This window comes from Scardinius erythrophthalmus (assembly GCF_964197995.2).
Source record: "Scardinius erythrophthalmus genome assembly, chromosome: 12".
Classification (NCBI taxonomy): Eukaryota; Metazoa; Chordata; class Actinopteri; order Cypriniformes; family Leuciscidae; genus Scardinius; species Scardinius erythrophthalmus.
In genome coordinates, this window is record NC_138232.1 from 18,873,875 (window position 1) to 18,892,957 (window position 19,083).

Below are 19,083 nucleotides of genomic sequence, written 5' to 3' on the forward strand. Positions count from 1 at the left end.
AAAGAGGGCAGTTCTTTGCACATATATGGAGCAGTTGTGCTACAAGAACCCCAGGTTTGAGTCCTGCCCGGGTCATGTTTCAGATGAAAAAAAACAACAACAACTTGTCTGTCAAATCTGCACCATCCTACCTAATACAGCCAAAAAGCCAAATAAAACTCACACAAACATTCAACATTAGAAAGAAATTACAGTAAAAATGACATACGTATGCACCTAGTACACCTAGTAGATATTTTGCGTGACTTAAAAAAAACTTTTAGTACTATTAATGTACGAGACCCAGTGTGTGTATAAAGAGTGTTCAGCAGGTCACACTCACGATATAGCAGGGTTCACAGTAAGCCTTCTTTTCCACGGCATAAAAGGGCTTCCCTCTGAGCTTGGAACCACAGGTCATGCAGATGAAGCAGTGCACGTGGAAGACCTGGTCCATGGCGGTACAACCCGTCCCTTCACCGACCACATTCTCCCCACAGCACGCACACCGACCTGCAAAATACAGCAGTGGAATTATTGTATGGATGCTGATGGCAAGTTATATAAACAAAAAAAAAAAAAAAAAAAAATAAAAAACAACAACATGGTGATATATATATATATATATATATATATATATATATATATATATATATATATATATATATATAAAAAACTATCAGTAAAGGTTAAATGGATAATATACATATAGTGTAAACAGCATCATTTGCCACTTTCATTAATAAAAACAAACAAACAAACAAACAAAACATTTTAATTAAGAATAGCTATTTCAAGTGTAGATATGGGTTATTTACCTCCAAACCACAAGGTTTAAGTGTCATTTTTTTATTTTTATTTGTTTCAACTCTAAAGCAGACTAACACTTCAGCTTTCAGGTTCAGAGATAATCTCGAATAAACAGTGTGTCTGTCGCCTCTTTCAAGCAGACTCTTCTTTGTGGTACAACCAATGATAACATAATCTACTCTACTGAGTAATTGCACGTCTTACGGATAAAAAGAATTAAAAGACTCAATGTCAAAAGAAACAGAATATGAGGAGCATTTCTAAAGTTAGGTTGATACCATCTCCAGGGAATTTACCCCTTTAAAGTGTTTGGATTTTTTTTTTTCCTTTTTAAAAAGGGCAAAGTGATCGGTTGCCCTACAATTGTAGAAATCTAAGGCGCTTAATAAGGTCAGTCACTTAATAGAGACTGAGCTGATTTTTTTTCTCTTTGCGAAGAGAATGGAGATCAATGCATCACCGCTTGCGCAAATACCACCCACCATCTGTCAACTCGCCCATCACAACATGCTAAAACAGATGAAACTTATCACTCAGACGATGTCAGATGCGTAAAGAGCAGGGATATCTCATATTCAATTTAAACACTAATAAAATCCATCGCATCTCTCTTCAGACCAATCTTCCCCTAATAGCCACATATAATATCCCCACTGGAATGAGAATAAGATTAAACAACACATTGGCACATTGACACACACACACAATCTTTTCATGATAAAACGAAACTTTGGAAGTGGAAAGAGCACAATCTTTGTGTTATAGGGCATCTGCCATTGCACCCAAAAAAGATCCTGATTGCATATTGTGTGACACGGCATTTGGATATCTGTAATTGAGTTGAAGCTATCTTTAATTGAGCTTAAGATGTCTCCAACTCAATGCAAAGATATCTTCAAACCAATTAATGACGCTAGCAGTTTAATTAGCAGTATCAGGAAATAATGCGCTTTAGAGCCATATCTTGTGGTGTTTTCCTTTTTACACATCTGAGGACAGATACGATCTAAAAAAAAAGAGAATGTGAGATATTATGAATTAATTTACTTAACTTTAGTTCTGTAGTTCCTCATTTTTCTTTTCTCTTTCTTTTGTGCTTCATTTAAGCCTGTTTTTAGAAATGATACACTTTCTGACTGCAATGAGAGCCAGAGTTCAAGCTTGTCACAGACAAAAGGCGAAGCAGCGAGGAGGAGAAATATCAGACACGCTCCCATTTTCACTGCTGAAGCTGTCGGCGGCATCAACAAAACAGACTGAACTTTTCCGCTCTTCAGATTAGATATCAAAGCTGAGCTGAATATGAGCACCTCTTCTCAACAAAGTTTTAATCGTAGATAATTCTCCTCGTGTGTGTGGATTAACACGGGGATATCTGTTCACTCCGATCGATGCATAGCAAAAAATCAGTACTTTTATCTTGTTTTCTAGTAAAAAAAAATCTAAACATTATTAAATAAGATAAATGTACTTAAGATTCAAAAGAATTTGAAATATTCTTACTACTGTAAACATGAGAAAAAAAAGTATATTCTCTAAAACAAGTCAGACCTAGTCAAGCCTTGACCTTGATATTAAGCTATTTCGCGTTTCAAGTAAATGTACACTAGCATTCAAACGTTTGCGATCAGTATGATTTTTTCAGTATTTTTGTTTCTCGTGAATGCATTAAATTGATCAAAATTGACTGACATGTTACAAAAAATTCTATTTCAAATAAATCTTCTTTCTATTCATTAAAAAAATCCTGAAAATAATGTAGCACTGTGCAAAAATATTAAGCAACACAACTGTTTGCAACTGATAATAATAAGAAATATTTCTCGAGCACCAAAGCAGCATATTAGAATGATTTCTGAAGGATCATGTGACACTGAAGACTGGAGTAATGATGCTGAACATATTAAAATAGAAAACCGTTATTTTAAAGTGTAATATTATTACACAATACTACTATTTTAAATCAAATACATGAGTTTTGCTGTGCATTTTTATCAATAAAAAAAAAAAATCGTACCAACCCCAAACATTTGAACGGTAGTGTATCTTGATTTAAGATTATTATTCTTGTTTTTTATCATTTCAAAAAGTGTGTGAAGACAAAAGTGCTTTATGGTTGATTCTGTAGATAGCTATACAGACCATTACTTTAATTAAAGGCACTGTGAAATGATCCGACACAAGGTTTCCATGAATTGTCACACCTGTCTGTGAAACAGCAGCATAATAAATGAATGTCATGTTGATAAATAATTACCACTTAGCCCTGTGTTGTGTGCTCCATGTTGAACTGTCACTAAAACTAATGTGAGCTACTTCACTGACGCTGATCTCTAGATAATTCCCTCTCCATCCCGCTGAGCTGTACCTGCAACAGGGTTCTGCTAGAGAACAGCACAGAGCAGGCGGAGGAAATAAAGTGGAGCCGTCTGCCTGCCGCAGCTCCCCAGGGGACCTGTGGGGGTGGGAGGAATCCCAGGCAGAGGTAATCACTTCAGATGGGCTGAAACAAGAGTGGCACTGGATCACAGGCCCCTCTGAGCCAAACCAGTGTGTGAGAGAGACAAGCACAGAAAAAGAGAAGAGAGAAAGTGAGAGTGGGAAATACAGCCAAGGGATGAGTGCAGGTCACCCTCAGAGCCTGAGTGGAGGAAACCGTTCGGAAATCCTCTTTCCCCATGGAGTGGGAATGCCTTGGACTCTCAGGATGTACAGAGAGATCCTCAAATGCCTTTAGAGCATTTAAGGTCACTTTTGTCAGGTGAAGGACCAGTTCTACAGAAAAACCGGACCACGTAACACTAAAAACAATTACCTAAGTAGTGTACTAACCTATATCTTAAATAAAAGATTCACTTTTACAGATACATAACTTTGCCATAATTAAGTTGAAAACTAAGCTTAGGTCTAATGAAGTTTAATGACCTGAATATTTGTCACCACAAGTTTAAATATGCTGACAAATAACCATCGGTTATGTTATAGTCAACAGACTATACACTTTATCACAAATAACAGAGTTTACAATTATCATGGTTAACATTAATCAGCAACATAAGATTAGTTAGCGCTTTAAAAAACTGGGGTCTGAGGAAGGGTGTGCATGCGTGCATGTGTATGTGTGTGAATTATTAGAGAATTGTTTGGTCACACTTTAGATTAGGGTCCAATTCTCACTATTAACTACGACTTTTTCCTCAATAGACTCCTTATTACTACTTATTAGTCATTAGTAATGAAGTTTGTTATGTTTAGGTATTGGGTTGGATTAGGGATGTAGAATATGGTCATGCAGAATAAGGCATTAGTATGTGCTTTATACTAATATCAGCCAATATCCTAGTAATACGCATGCTAAACTAGTTAATAGTGAGAATTGGACCCTAAATTAAAATGTTACCAAGGATACATGTAGGCTTTGGCTTTAGTACAGTAGTCTTAGGTGGACGTGATCACAGATCATTCATTAACACTTGTCTGTAGGTGAATTTGGTCATTGTTATTTAGCAATTGTCCGGTTTCTACAGGCTATAAGTCACGTTTCTCTCACTATTGGAGTCAGTAGGGAATACAGTTAGAAGACCCACAGAAATTACATCAGCAGCTCTAAAGAAATCTCTACAGACACACAAACAGTCCAAAGTCACACACAAATATATTATGCGAAGCCTAATATCTGCAGGCAGTAGATCAGCGAGTTACAACTGTCTCTGTAAATGTGGGGCCTAATTGTTCTTTGACTCATTTGTAGCCGCAAACATCTCTGGTGAATCCGTCACTTTCAGACTGAGCTTAATAGAAAAGTTTATTTTTCAGTTTATAAATGACCACATTTTTACTATCAGCTCGTCACAACCCGATTCTTAATAAAAGCACCATTTGTACATCTCTATCAAGCTCAATTGCTTTTGAGAAAAAAAAAAAAAAAACTGGACAGAGAGGGCTCATGAAAGAGCCTTCGCTCCCATGTGTCCCTTGCTCTGGGAATGGAAGGCGAGTCTTCATATTAAAACTTCAAATAGTTCCTTTGTAACCAGAAGGGGTAGGAGTGGTAGAGTTCATTTACACTTTACACTTTCTCTTCTGTTTTCACCATCCCTATGAAGCCTCTATTCTTTCTTATATGCAACCTCAGAAAAAAAAAGAGAAATAATAAGGATGGAATGAAGGAAGAAGAAAGAGGCCGAGTGTGTTGCTCACAAGCTTTGTGAAAGGCTTAAAGCGGTTAGGCATTTTAATTGGATAAAAGGAGAAGATTAAAGAGTTCTTGACTCCGTTCCATAAATAATTGATTTCTAATGTATTTGTGGTGGCAGGCTGATGCTGTTGTTTGGCGATGGTGGATGTTTTGAGTGGCAGGCCTGCTAAGATTTCCTGCACATCTCCGTCTCGCCGCTCTTTGTTTTTTCACGCTGCGATGCAAGAGAGGTGCATGAAAGGCGGCGCGAGCGCGAGCAGCAATTTTGATCTTACATTGCCGGAAATCAAAGATCATGCGTGTAAAGAGGGAACGCAAAGAACTTTTTTTGTGGAAGGCCAAACTTTCCTGACTCGCTTAGAAAAGAAGGTGTGATTCTTTAAGGAGGAAACACAGACTTCTCAGTACTGGGAGACAAAGCGCATCGCAACAACACGCATGTAAACAAATAAACACAACAGATCCACAACACATATTCTGGGCTCGCAAGAACTTTGTTTCTTCAGAAAGAATATTTTACGGTGTAAACAACAGAGCGTTATTAGACAGAAATAGTAATGCAACACAGATTCCCACAGATGGAATTCATCTCGTTTTTTAGGAACAATAGTAAACAACACATTCCTGCAGCTGGAGTGAAAAAATGAAATGATTTAAAAAAACATCTGTTTCAACAGCAAATTCCGCTCCAGCAAATTATGCTGCTCTAATTCACAAATTTATTACAGAGCAATGTTACCAAACACACGCTTTGTTCCCCCCACCCACCCCACACAAAAGCTGGGGAAGAAAAAAATAAATCTGTTGTGACAGGCTGTGTGTGCAAAGAACGAAAAAAGATACAAAGTCATGCAAAATGTTTATATATTAGATTGCAAACAAACGCTAATGGGGTCAATGTGATGCAATTTTTTTGTTCTATCCATTCATTTATTCAAAAAACAGTAAAATTCACACATGCAATGGGTCCCATTCACGAAACATTCGTAAATATACGAATAAATATGTGAGTGATTTGCACGTAAAGAGACCTTCCCGAAAACTCTTCTCCTGATTCACAAATACTTTGTAAACGTCAGATGTGATAGTGAAATGTGTGTGTGTGTTAATGAATTCCAATTAGTCGTAAATGGGACGCGCGTGCACGCTCATTCTCAATTACCATAAATCCCGCCCATTAAATCCGACTGACAACTATATATGGGCATCATATTATGACACCAAACGAAGGATTTCAACATGTCTTCTCAAAAGCGAATGAAAAAGAGAAATTTCTCAGATGCAGAAATTGAAGTTTTATTATCAGAAGTTCATTCAAAACGCCACATTTTATTTTCAAGCGTACATAGTGGCGTATCAGGTCCTAAAAAAAAGGAAGCTTGGCAGCATATTACAGACGCAGTTAATGGAGTTTCATCTGTTAATCGAACAGTCCCAGAAGTGAAAAGAAAATGGTTCGACATTAAGCTTGACTGCAACACTCGTGACTTGCGGACTTGTGTTCCGTTTGCAGATGCTATTACTGGCTCTCATAATAAAAGTAAAAAGAAAAACCGTATGTAATTACTATATATAATATTTTTTCAAAATGCTGTGTAAATATGTACCCGATTAAGGTGAATTAAAATGCAGCCTTATTAATGAGCAAAACGTTCGGATGTTAAACGCACTATTTACGCGTGGCTGGGAGCAGGTGTAGATTTCTTTCGTACCAACTAACATTTGGAAAATACAAACATTTTAATGAACCCGAAAATTTATGCCAGAACCACTTTACACACGATTTACACAAAAATTCGTTCTGCTCGTGTTTCATGAATGAGACCCAATGAGTTTAATACACCTCTTCTGTGATGAGCATAACTTCTGTTCTAAGAATAATTAATTTTTTTAGGGGGCAACAGTCCTGATATCATAATGAAAAAAAATAAAATAAAAGAATGAAATACTTGAAAAGAAAACCTAAGTACTTTAACATAATCTTGCATTATTATTATTATTTTAAAAAACTGCTTTTTAATTTCTAAAAAAAAAAAAAAAAAAAAAAATTGTCAAAATGCCAGCATAAATGCAATATTTCTTAACACACATTTGTTTTTCGACTAGACTTTTAAACTATTTTTTGTTTTCTTTATTATGGACACTTAGCGCTAAAAGGTTTTCAACAATTACACTAAAAGCTTCAAATTTCCACTTCTTTGTATTGTTTTGAAATTTCTGTCTTCTTGTGTTTTCCCTATTCACTCCTCCTGTCTTTTCTGTGTGCATTCATTCCAAAGGCCTTCTACATAGTTGTACGGCTGGTTTTACTCCAGATGACAAAAGGAATGGGTGTCATCAATGTGCTTCAATCTCTCAATGCCCCTTACCCATAACCCCCTGTAATCTCATTCCCATATCAGCAAACGATGATGAGGCAGAATGGGATGTGACTCTGGAGCGGGGGGAAACATGCCACAATGCATTACCTCTCAGTGTGTCAGGCCTGCAGGGCAGCGTGCAGATGACAGAGAGGGTGTGGGGGAAACGTATGGGTTACACGTCCTGGAAGTAGGTGGGAACTGTGACATGGACAGGTGCCAGAGTGTAAACTGGCTGAGTGAGCAGAAAAAAAAAAAAAAACGAGAGAAAGCAAAATAAAGAAGAGAGTTAGAGCGTGGAGGTGAGTGAATGTGTTGGACTGCGTGTTTGTGTGGCACAAAACATTCTTTCTTGGGGTCAAACGCTCACCCACGAATGAAATCTAGCAACATGATTCATAGTAAGCCCTCCAGCTCCTTAAACTAGGCCTGCAACGCAGACAATCTTGCAAGCCTCAGTGGAGCTGTCTCAACGAGGCACAATCGCCGACCCGCACTCTCCGACAATGAAGGTTCGTGTTAGATGATATGACCCCACATGAACCATCGCGGAAAACAGGCCCTCCCTGACCATCTGAGGTAGGAGCCGGGAGAGGAGAGAGAAAGGAGAGACTGCTTTAAGTGGCACACCACACTCTGATGTGAGACTAGAAAGCAGTGTGTCCTTGGTCTTGAAGAGCTGAAACATAAACATGCCATACAAGAATAAAAAAGGCAAGAAAGAAACAGCAGCCAATACTCATGTGTGCATGGAAGAAAAAATATGCAGAATCCAGACAAGGATCTAACTATATATTCAGGACCCAATTTAATTATTTAAAAGAATAGTTCACCTAAAAATAAAAATGCCGTCATGATTTCCTCAACCTCATGTTGTTCCAAACCAAACTTTTTCTTCCGTGAAACAAACAGATGAATTTATGAAAAATATTTGGTGTGTATTCAAGTAAATTGTCAGTTATGTATTAAGTGAACGTAAACAGAGTTGAGAAAGAAAATGCATGTGTAACAATATAATGGATCCTTAAAGGACTTAAAGTGACAGCAGCCTAATATTCCTGCTGCCAAATTATGAGATAATATTAAAAAGAATATCTATTGGCGCTTTTCCACTGCATGGTACGGAAGGGGAGAGCCGGGACAGTTGAAACACTTCAGATAAATGTCGTTTTCTAAGATAAGGTTACAGATAGATTTTTTATTTTTTTTGTGATTAACAACTCACATATGTGTTCTCTTAGTATCATGTGTTATTCGGTACAAATATAGAATGATTTAAGTAAAATATGACTTTGAACGGGAGTTGTGCTTTGTTTCAATCGTCCCGCACAGGCGGGACGGTTGAAACACAGGGGTGGGACAGATGAAACATGACAGTTTAAATGGCAACTATTCATCTAATGCTTTTTTTTTTGTGAACAACACCTGACAAGTAACTTATGTACATATTGTTACAAACATATTCTGTAATTTATTTTCATTTAAAGGTTCATATTAACCATTTTTGTTCTGTCGCCCAATAAACAATAGGCGATAAGCCTATGCGCATTTTGTAATCTTTCAAACAGGCTATTTTGACGAAGACAGACAAATCCGTTCACAATTAATTTTCTTACATTTCTTCCTTGAGTCATATTGAGTGTTTGCTAGTTGAATAGCCTGTTATTATGAAGAAAACGAGGTCAACCAGAAGACGATAAATTAAATTTATTGAAGATTGAAGATTGGATTTGGATTTGAACTCGGGACTTGAACTCGGGACTCAGTAATCTCATTATGAGTAAACATTCAGTTTTTGTTGTCAAAACATGATCGTTGCAGGTTTGTATTTATATTGTAATTTATTTGCACTGCCTTTAAAATTAAGAAATTATTTAGGTTAAGTGAAGTTATTTAAGAAATGTATATGTAGTAAAAATATTCTATACCTGTATATACTGTACAGGTACTACAGAGTCAAATATACATATTATATATACATATACGTATATGTATATATAAATGTACTACATATAAAATACATGTAAGTCCCGGTTATTTTTGGAAAACATGGCACGTTTTACCATTGTTATGCAGACAACACCCAAATGTATCTGCCTCTGAAGCATAAGAATGACTCTCTTGCTGCCTGCCTTTCTGAAGCCTGGATGTCTTTAAATTTCTTAACTTTAAACGAGAGTAAACAGATTATTGCGCTTGGCCTCTCTGAAACCCTGATTTAAATGCTGGTGTTTAATTTTCTTATGTTAAATCGTGTGTGAAACATTTGTGAGTTTTATTAGATAGCAGCCATCAAGTTTGATTAGCAAGTTAACCTATAGTTGTCAAATATAGTTTCTAACAAGAGAACTTTGGCTAAAGTGAAGTCATTCATTTATTTTTAAGAACACTGAAACAGCGATTCATGCTTTTATTTCCTCTAGACTTGACAACTGCAATTCCCTGTATTTGGGGATCAGCCATTCCTCTCTTTTTCCTCTCTCATTGCCTCGATTACAAATGGTTCAAAATGTGGCAGCAAGACTTTTAACATGGTGTTTGCAAAAGTGAATATATTACTCATGTCTTAGTGTCTCTACACTGGCGTGCGGTCCGTTATAGAATTGATTTCAAATTGCTCTTGCTTGTTTTTAAAACTTTAATGGTCTAGTACATTCTTTCCTCTCTGACCTTTTGCAACCCTAGATTTTAGCTTAGACTTAGGAACAGTTAGTAAACTTTGGTTGGCGGGCCTAAGAGTTCTCAATGAAAAATGTTCCAACATTTTTCAGTGAGAACTCTTAGGCCCGCCAACCAAAGTTTACTAACTGTTCCTAAGTCTAAGCTAAAATCTAGGGTTGATCATGCACCGTATTTGCACCAAAATGGTGTAACAGTTTATTAATTACTATTAGAAATGTAGCAACAGTACATATTTTTAAATCAGAATTATATACACATCTATTCTATTTAGCCTACAACTTGTGATGTCTTCTTGTTGGCTGCTGTTTTTATGTCTTGCATCATTTTCATCTTATATATATTTTTTGGGGGTATTTGTAACTTATTCGAGTCATTGTACAGCACATTGATCAACTGATGTTGCTTTTAATTGTGCTTTATAAATAAATTGAGATTAAGATCCCTGTAGACCTGAACTCCTCCTTGTTTTGTTCAGCATAAGTACTTAAGGGCCTCTGTGATCCACAACTGTTGGGAAATGGCATGATATTGGGGAAAGCATTTGGCATTTTTATAGGGATTGCCATTGTCCGCACATTAATATAGTGTACTGTATAATTTAGAGTAATGATGTTCTTACCATTTGCCTTACAGAACATATCCCATTTGCAAAGCCCTCTCAGCTTTGTCTATTTCTTCAAATTGAACATGAAAACCCCTGTGGCAGTTAATATGTTGCCCACAGTAAGTAGTTTGACATTTGGGTCATAAAATCTGTGCTTTACCCTTGTAACGCCATTGGCCGTGCCATTTATTCATAAACAAAAACACTTTTCTTACTCTTGCTAATGAACAAGGAAAAAAACAAAATGCAACTGTGGAGTCTAGAGCATCAGCTCTCGGCCAAGTTTCAGTGTTTGTATTCTCATTCACTCTTGGTCAGTTGCTTGTCTATTTTATTAACCAGAGACTTAACATTGCCCAAGGCAGGTAAGGCCTGGATCTTTTCCTTTTGATTCTACACAAGCTTTCCTTCCCCAGCATCAGCGTGGGAACCCATTGGCAGCTTGTAAACAAAGGATGCTTCTTGAAGTTCAGCAAAATTATTCTTGCTGCCCATTGTGGAAACACATATTACAAATTTCCAAATGTCAATAAAACATGAAACATTTTCAACTATGTCCCGTGTTTGTAGTTAGTAATGCTTTGATGTTAAAATATTTAAAATACTTAAATATGTTGCAAACAAAAAAATATAACAGTTGTCACACTTTTGCATGCTGTATTTAAGAGCAAAACCCTGTTTTATTCATTAATTACCCACAATCCACTCTAACTAAATGCTAAATTCTCTAAAATAGTGGTGCACAAATTGCATTCAGCACTGATTTTGTCGGCATGTTTGCACTGTACCTGAGTTCGTTCAGTGCACTGGGTGCTAAAAAAATGCATACGAAGAAAACCAGCATGCACCTTTTTGCCAGGCCTTTATTACCAAATTTTAAGTGCCACCTCTAAATGTTTCGTAAAGGAATAGTTCACTTTAAAATGAAAATTCTGTCATCATATTCTCACCCTCATGTTGTTTTAAACCTGTATGAATTTCTTTCTTCTGCTGAACAGAAAGGAAGATATTTAGAAGAATGTCAGTAACCAGGCAGTTTCTGGGTCCCATTGACTTCCATAGTAGGAAAAAAATATACTGTACTATGGAAGTTCACTGGTTTACTGTTCATGTAGTTCTTGGCCTGTTTTAGGGTTACAGTACTTTAACATGCCACAAATCCCATGTTTCTACACACACACACACACACACACACACACACACACACACACACACACACACACACACACACACACAAGTGGGAGTGAATTTTAAAGCACACTCCTGAGACTTCGCTAAGGGCAAGTGCGTAATATGCAAATGCTCAACCAGAGTATCTAGGACAATGCACAACGCTCTCTGATATAAAGCTCTATTAATACACTCCGAGACACTGAAGCCTTTTACAGAAGTGTTGATAATGTTGCGTTTGAAACACAAAGCTGAATGCCACTTGACCCATTTACTACAGTCCAACGTCTGGGGTCTCACATACTATGTGTTCAAAAAAATCTCAAACTATTCCAAGTTTCTTCATCAAGTTTTCATGGCAAGATGTCTCATAAATTATGAGAGCATCTCCAGCTGACTTTAGAAAAACGCTTCAATTCCCGACTCCTATCCACAGCACAAAGAAAGGAAAAAAGTTTTGGTTGACCATTGAGTCATTCGCCTTTCGAAATCTTTAATCTGATTTTTCGAAATCTTTGAAAACTGATCTGACGCATTTTTGCACCCCAGAAGTTTTTTTGGAGAGCCAAGTTTTTTTGGAGAGGAGCTAAGGAATTGCTCCTCATCTAAACTCTTCTGAGAGTTCCCTAATGAGTTACACAAACTCAATCTCTCTGAGTACAAAAAAGAACAGGATCTCTCGCAGAGTACAGTGAGACAGAAATATCAATTAATCAGAAACTTCAGAGACAGTTTTGGTAGCAATTCACTTACATGGCATATACAGTGTGCCTCAAAGTCTGCATTATTCAGTTCTGTGTCTCGCTTGTGCTCTTTAGAAATGAAAATACCACGTAATGGAGGAAGGAGGTGCTGAGTGTGTTGGCTTGAACTGTGATGAATGCAGCCAACTGTGAAAACTATTACGTGTTCCTTGTCTTATGAGGGATTATGTTCTAGCACAGTGTACAACTGAATTGCCACCTAACCAATCTCTGCTAATAATTAGACTAATTTATCTAGCCTCATACTATCTCATACTTAAGGGTTGTTGTATTCAGGATGAGAAACAGAAGAAAACGGAATGTCTCTGGAGAAGCCAAGTCCTCTGTTCCAGCAGTACAAACTACAATAACGCCAACTGAGGGAGCGCTAAGCGTCCAGCCGGGAGAGATCATGGCATTGACTCTGATTAATTTAGTTAATTATTAGCCTTGGGGTTCCATTTCAGCAGTCACTCACAGCACCCGTTCTATCCCCCATCCTGCCCTTTTAAAAGGAAGGAGGCCTTGAACAAGCAATCAGATGGGTAGCAATTACAGAGTTTCTTATACTCAAAGGGCTCCTCATCTTTCAGCCCAGATCTTCAGAGGAGTTCTGGATGACATCCTGCAGGATCATAAGATAAATCTTAAGGGAAGGAGATTTGTGGGGAAGACAGGCAGAAATGAAATGTAAGAAAGGAAGCAATCTCTTTATCTCTGCAATAGGTTTTTGACCCCATGAATTAGTTGACAGTTTGCTTCTTTTTGACATATTTCTATTGAAATAGGACGCTGGGCTGGGACAAATCAAAGGGCTGTTTTAAAGAGGACCTGTTATGCTTTTTTATTATTATTTTTTTTAATACATTTTAAATTTTCTTTGGTGTGTTGCTATTTGAGCATGAAAAAGGTTTGCAAAGAAACAAAGCACAAAGTCCACTCAAAAGGGAGTTAGTCTCTATGGGCCCTATTTTAACGATCTAAGCGCATGGTCTAAAGTACAGGGCGCAAGTTCACTTTTGCTAGTTTAACGACGGGAAAAATAGTTGCCGCACCAGGCGCAAAGGGTTGTCCCTATTCTCTTAATGAGTAATGGGTGTGTTTTGGGATTTACGTGCGTTAAACCAATCAGTCTCTCATCTCCCATTCCCTTTAAATGCCAGTTGCGCTCGCACCATGACAGATTCGCTATTTACATGACGGAATTTGATAGTGGAAAGACCGAAGGCGTCTCCAGAGCGCAAACGGAACTGCTCGTGCGCGAGGTAAAAGTGCGCAAGCAGACCATCTACGAGACAAGCCGGTTTCCACCATATCTTCATGAGCAGAATGTACGCGCATTGTGGACCCGCCTATAGGCGCACATTACTAACGCGCTCTTTAAAAGACAAAAAAAATATTGCGGCATTGACTTTAGACCAGGTTTCAGTTGGTCAATGGTGCAGTCTATTTCTGTTGCCTCAAAATAGCAATACGCCAACAATGCGCCAGAACACAACTAGTTTTCGGACCAGCACCCCCATGGGTGCACAAATGGGCGCAAATGCATTTGCTATTTAAACAACGTGGTGCAGGATGTGAAAATGACTGCGTCGGACTGAAACTAGCAAAAAACACTTGCATCGCGCCTGCCGCTGCATTGCGCCGGGTGTAAGATAGGGCCCTATGTCAGTAAGCACCATTTCTAAACTCCCTGAAACACCTCAATTGTAGTCTTAAGTTTCCTTCCAGGAATGTATGTCATAAAATTCCTCATTTAAATAATTCACATCCAAGACATAAGAAGAAAAAAGAAAAGAAAAGAAAAAAAACATTGTGCTTTTTGGAAGGAGGGGCTTAACAGAGACAGACTCTAAACTAAGCGTTACTGACAGACTGGGAAGAGAGGAGCTGAAACAATGTAAAATTGTTTTTTGAGCATTCAAGTAAAACCTATTATAGTAGACCCCAAAAACAAAATCAAGACTTCAAATTTGCATCACAGTCTGGTAAAAAATATGATTTGCTACTTGCTATTGCTAATAGGTGGCAGTAAGAGTGAACATTATAGAAAACTTTCAATTGGATAAATGTTGAGCTCCTTTTACGTAAATCTGTTCTTTTTCTCTTTTTTAATAAAAGGGGATGCTTAACCTTAAATAAAATAAAATGCCCAGTGGCAATAATGTGGCATGCAGCAATAAATTTCTATTTTATTTAATTTTACTTTATTATATTATTTTATATGTAGAGCTGTCAAAATGAATGCATTAATTTTGTGATTCATTTTTTGTCAGTTTAACACAATTAAAAATATTTAACACGCAGTTTTCAAACCTGTCCTGTATGTTTCTCTCATCTAAAGCCTGGTTCACACGGCAGGATAATTAGGCCGATTTTAGCCCCGATTCACACCTTCCGACAATCTTAAGGATGCTCCGATTATCGTAAAATAATCTGATCAGATATTCCTGCCGTTTGTGGTGTGTTAAAACTGCTCTCGTCTGCTCGGAAGGACTTCGGGACCGCTCCGATCTCAAATCGGGGATATCCAACATGTTGGATTGTTTTGGCCCGATTTCTCCTCGTGTGTGGCACTCAGCCTGTGGACTGTGGCGTGTAGATTTTTTCTCTCATCCATTGGCTGCTCTATAGTATTTTATCACTCTATCATTCATTCAAGTGCTAAGAAACAATTCAAGCGCGATAAAATGCAAAAAATAAGAACTTAAATCTGTACTGGTGGTGCGCTGTCTGTAAATCTCCTCTCTGTGTGATGCACAACACACACACACAGGACTCATGCGCACAGAATGCCGCTTTAGACAGCGCACAGCCGCATTGAGATCTCTTTCACGCTTGGAATGCTCGGGAGTCAAATCGGTTTGTGTGTGATGTGTTGATTTTGCCGTGTGGCTGCGCACCGCACACTGTACGACCAAATCTGTTAGACCAGTGATTTTTTTATCGCCGTGTGTGGGGTCTCTCAGGTTTGGAAAATCGGCCGACAATTTTAAAATCGTCCCGTGTCAACCAGGCTTAACACCTGATTCAACTCATCAGCTCATTAGTAGAGACTGCAAGACCTGGGCTGTGTCTGAGACCTATTCCCTATATTAGTCCACTTATTATCGTTCATTTGAGGGAGTGAATGAAAACGAGTGAGCGAATTTGGACAGTGAGTACGCCGGAAGGGCTGCCGCTTGTGCATAGCTTGTATTTGCTGTTTAAAAATCATTTGACTGGCAGCTCCAATGGTAATGAAAAAATGTATCTTGAACTCTGACATGGAAACTACATATAAACCTTCATTCAATTATTTAGTAATCAATTAAAAAGGAATTTGTAACTATGATATTACGTTGTAGCCACATTGGACAAGTGGTTTGGAAAATGGTTCACCTGCGGGTGCCATCTTCTGGCGAGACATGATAATTCATTTGGCGGAATCGGCGCGTGACTCTCAGTGCATTAAGGGAATTCTCTAGCCATTGAGTGTACATTAGTTGTATACTCATTGCAGTGCATTGTAGGATTGAAAACATATAGTTTTGGACACCACTACAAATAGCTGTCCCCTCAAATAGTGCCCTTTTTTAGGGCATAGGAGTTGATTGTTGATTTCGGACATTTCAGACACAGCCCTGAATTGGGTGTGTCAAATAAGGGAGACATGGGCTATGTTCTGTCAGTCCAAAATCCAATTAATTGTTTATCCGACTGGAATCTGATCTAAATTATTGATTGTCCACCCTATGCATCGCAACTGTTCGGTTCTGATTTGTGTGTCCTGTGGCACTCTTTGTTTTTCCAGAATATCTGCATTCTATGGCAATATCTGGCTTCTATGGCAACGACTTTGCGTTAGTAGGCATAAGCCAAAAACAACAACAACAGCAGCAGCAACATATAGGGGTTTTCAATACAGACGTTTTCTTATTTACAACATGACAATGTATAGCCACGGCACAGGACTACTACGTCTTCTAAGGAAGCAGCAGAAATGCAGGAGGCTGGTATGCACAGCTTTATTCCGTGCTGTTGTCTCTGCCGGTATCAAAATTCAACATGTCTTTATTATTTGGTCTTTTTTTTTTCCTTTCGCGTGAATGTAGCTCAAAACGATTTCATGTGATTTTTTTGGTATTCATATTTGCTAAATATTATCGGATTCCAATCAGATATGCACAAAAATCTGATTTGGACTGACAGTGGTTATACAAAATGTGCAGTGCTGGGGGTGCTTAAGGACATATTTGAAAACTATATCTAAATACTTCTAATACTAAAATGTCTAATACTTCTAACAACAAAACATTTGTTGTGTTTCTAATGATTGCAAACAGTCCATACTGTACAAGAGAAAGTGCTTTTTTTCAGATTTTTATTCTGTATATCTGCTAAAAGTTGTTTTTATCAATGTTTAGGAGTACACTGCAATATAGATGGCCTCCTCTAAGCTAACAGATATAAACTAAAAGCCACAATTTCATGGGGTCTTTTACCTTCCCATTCAATGCAGCCTCTTTCTCTCACTCTCTTTTACATTCTTTAACCTCATCACACCACTGGATTTCTTCCTATTTTAGCCCATCTCTGTAATCCCAGGAGTGCTGTGCTCTTGGCTAGATGCTGTGGCTGTGTGTGACATTCTCAGTGACTGGGCATGCCTGGCTGACCTGGGTTCACTGCAGACCCATTTACAGGCTGACTAGCCTACATTTAACCTCCCTCTAGCCATTAAGGCAGTTTGCAAACACTGCGTATATATGTGTGTGTGCGTGTGACCGTGCAATGTGCACTTGTGGCACGCGTTTACTCCGGGCCACTCTCTGCTGACACATGCACTGATGAAAGCAGGACACATCAGGCCTCTCTCTTATTTCTTTTAACCCTTAAACCTTGCTTAATGCAAACCAAATTTTTACATACAGGGGACTTAAGTGGTTTGAAATGAAAGCGTTTGACAATATAGAAAAATAGGATGCCAAAGCTTTTGTTGCTATGCCTGAAAACAGGTCAGGGTTGTGAGGTTAGGGACTTTCACATCAATAAGGAAATATGATGTAATCATATACAATCATATTTATATATCATATAATTTAAATATTTAAAAAGTAAGGTATTTTATTATATAATAAAAAAATGTATATGTTATATTAAATGTATCAATTATATTCATATACTATATTATGCACATGTACTCTACAGTTAAAACCTTTTGGGTCAGTAAGATTTTTTATTTATTGTTTTTAAAAAGGATGCATTAAAGGAGCTGTATGTAAGATTGTGGCCAAAACTGGTACTGCAATCACTTTCAAATTACTGTAGAGCGGTGTATCCCCTCCCCCTCCCCCCCCCTCCCCCTCCCCCTCCCCCTCCCCCTCCCCCCTGACTTGAGGTTGCCAGATAGGCTGCAGGATCCAGCAGGAACGTAGGCTGCAGTTTGTAGCTGCAGCTGTGGTAACTAGAGCAGAGCTGGCAACCCGGTTGCAGAAACACTACTGACTTCGTGATTGGTAGATAGATGGATGGCGGCGCTTCAGGCCAAAACACAAGATGACAACATCAACATCAGTTGAGGGCTGCAACTTCACATTTTAAATGACAATATCCAGGCCGTACTACTGTTGTCAGTGATATAAGTATTTGAAATGAACATGATTTCTTAATGTCTAGTGACATATCAGGGCCATTTTATGATTAATTGAAATACATTTCTTACATACAGCTCCTTTAAATTGGAGAAAGGTTACAGTAAAGACATTTGAAATGTTACAAAAAAATATTATTAGAAATAAAAAGTACCATGGTTTCCACAAAAATGGTTTTCAACATTGATAATTGATTGAAAAATGTAATGTTTTAATAATATTTCACAATATCATTTTTTTATCAATAAATGCAAAGAAAATAAAAATGCTTTTGAACAGTAGTGTATTCACAAATAAATAAATAAATAAACGTTTTAAAATAAACATATTAAACCAAACTGAATCAACATTGAACTGACTTCAGCTGAATAATGGCACTATTTTCTTTTTTCTAGAGCTGCATTACAGCAGAATTGAATTCTGTTTGCATCATTTTCCCGTTTATCACTGTAAAGCTGCTTTGAAACAATTTGTATATAAAGTACCATATAATTAAAGATGACTTGAACGTTTAAATTATTAAATTAAAATAATATTTATATTAAAAATGTGTATTTATATATTATGAAATTTGGCCTCTCAAACAGTTGAGGAAGTACTGTAAATGTGGAAGGCAGAGCTCCATTTCCCCACTACAGAGTGAAAGTAGAAGCTGACAGTAAGAGCTAATGGGAAGAAGTGCAGGGAATGTCTTATGCCACTTACGGTAAGAAAGGGGAAGCTCAGACTGATGGGGGTGGAGAAATGAATGTGAATACAGCAAAACACACACACTCCATCACACACTTTACGGTTACTCCCACTTCTGCAAAGCAACAAATCATCTACTTGCACCAGGGGTGCCCAGTCCTGCTCCTGGAAGTCTGCCTTCCTGCAACCTTCAGCTCCAGCTATAAAGGCCAAC

At 37.8% G+C, this 19,083-nt stretch overlaps 1 protein-coding gene across 5 annotated transcripts in view; it reads right to left on the reverse strand.

Moving 5' to 3' along the window:
* The window catches only part of lpp (LIM domain containing preferred translocation partner in lipoma), a 200,350-nt gene that overhangs the window by 24,160 nt on the left and 157,107 nt on the right, over positions 1-19,083 (reverse strand). For all 5 annotated transcript variants that reach the window (XM_081380119.1, XM_081380123.1, XM_081380120.1 and 2 more), the window contains one exon: positions 323-492. In XM_081380119.1, coding sequence (XP_081236245.1) covers positions 323-492 — 170 coding nt within the window. The remainder of the gene's footprint in view (positions 1-322; positions 493-19,083) is intronic.